This window comes from Cicer arietinum, chromosome 3 (assembly GCF_000331145.2).
Source record: "Cicer arietinum cultivar CDC Frontier isolate Library 1 chromosome 3, Cicar.CDCFrontier_v2.0, whole genome shotgun sequence".
In the NCBI taxonomy this organism is placed as follows: domain Eukaryota; kingdom Viridiplantae; phylum Streptophyta; class Magnoliopsida; order Fabales; family Fabaceae; genus Cicer; species Cicer arietinum.
This window is the reverse complement of record NC_021162.2, coordinates 38,047,594-38,048,853: the sequence shown is the minus strand read 5'-3', so window position 1 is coordinate 38,048,853 and position 1,260 is coordinate 38,047,594. Positions and strand designations below refer to the sequence as shown.

Below are 1,260 nucleotides of genomic sequence, written 5' to 3'. Positions count from 1 at the left end.
TGCACACATGAATAAGGAATTAAATTGGAATAATGCCATTCAATGACCAACCGTTAAGAATTAATTGGCATTCATGTATTTATTCTTGCTAGTTACACATTTGAATGGACACAATATAAATTAAATTTTATAAAATATGGTTATAAAAATAGTAGTGTGAGTGATTAAATTTGACTTAGTCAAAATTGGCTTGGTCATTGTTCACTCTAAGACAAATATTTCTACGAGTTTTAATTAGTCAATAATAAAAATCCCAATAATAAATTATTTAATATGAAAATACTTTATCAAATAATTAAACATTCAAAGAATAATTATCTTACTATCGTCACACTAAATTAATAAAAGGATAAACAAAACTAATGATTTTAAATTAATTAATTAAAAAAAGGGGGTGTTACAATACTTACCCCCTTAAAATAGTTTCGTCCTCGAAACTAAGAGGTCTCTAAAAGGTATGGGTAAAGCTCTCTTATCTTCTCTTCCAACTCCCAAGTAGCATCCCCAGTTGTCTGGTTCCAAATCACCTTAACCAACGGAATTTCCTTTCCCCTCAAATGTTTGGTAGTTCTGTCAGCGATGCTTATCGGTGGGACCTCGAAGGTAAAATTCTCCTTCAATTGAATATCATCTGGGGCAATAATATGGGATGGATCTGCAATGTACTTCCTCAATTGTGATACATGGAACACATCATGTAAATTAGCTAAATTCGGTGGTAAAGCAATTTGATACGCCACTGGACCCACACGTCGAAGAATTTGATATGGTCCAATAAACTTCGGAGTAAGCTTTTTAGACTTCAATGCCCTACCAACTCCAGTAGTAGGCGTCACTCTCAAGAATACATGTTCATCCTCCTGAAACTCTAAGGGTCTCCTATGTCGATCAGCATAACTCTTCTGCCTGCTCTGTGCTGTTCTCATCCGCTCTTGGATCTGACGCACCTTCTCTGTAGTCTGTTGCACCAGCTCTGGCCCTACGATTAAGTTTTCGCCATCCTGATACCAACACAAGGGAGTTTGACACTTGCGCCCATACAAAGCCTCGTACGGGGCCATACCGATGCTTGCATGATAGCTATTATTATAGGTAAATTCGACAAGAGGCAATAGATCATCCCAACTTCCTCTGTTATCTAATGTACAAGCTCTTAGCAAATCTTCTAAGGTCTGAATAGTCCTTTCAGTTTGGCCATCGGTTTGAGGGTGGTAAGCAGAACTCAATCTCAATTTAGTACCCAATGCCTCATGCAATGCT

General features: G+C 37.1%; 1 protein-coding gene across 1 annotated transcript in view; it reads right to left on the bottom strand.

The window, feature by feature from the left end:
• Window positions 1-437: 437 nt before the first annotated feature.
• The window catches only part of LOC140919745 (uncharacterized), a 1,617-nt gene continuing 794 nt past the window's right edge, over window positions 438-1,260 (bottom strand). Inside the window, exon 2 of the mRNA XM_073366371.1 lies at window positions 438-1,258. Coding sequence (XP_073222472.1) covers window positions 438-1,258 — 821 coding nt within the window. The remainder of the gene's footprint in view (window positions 1,259-1,260) is intronic.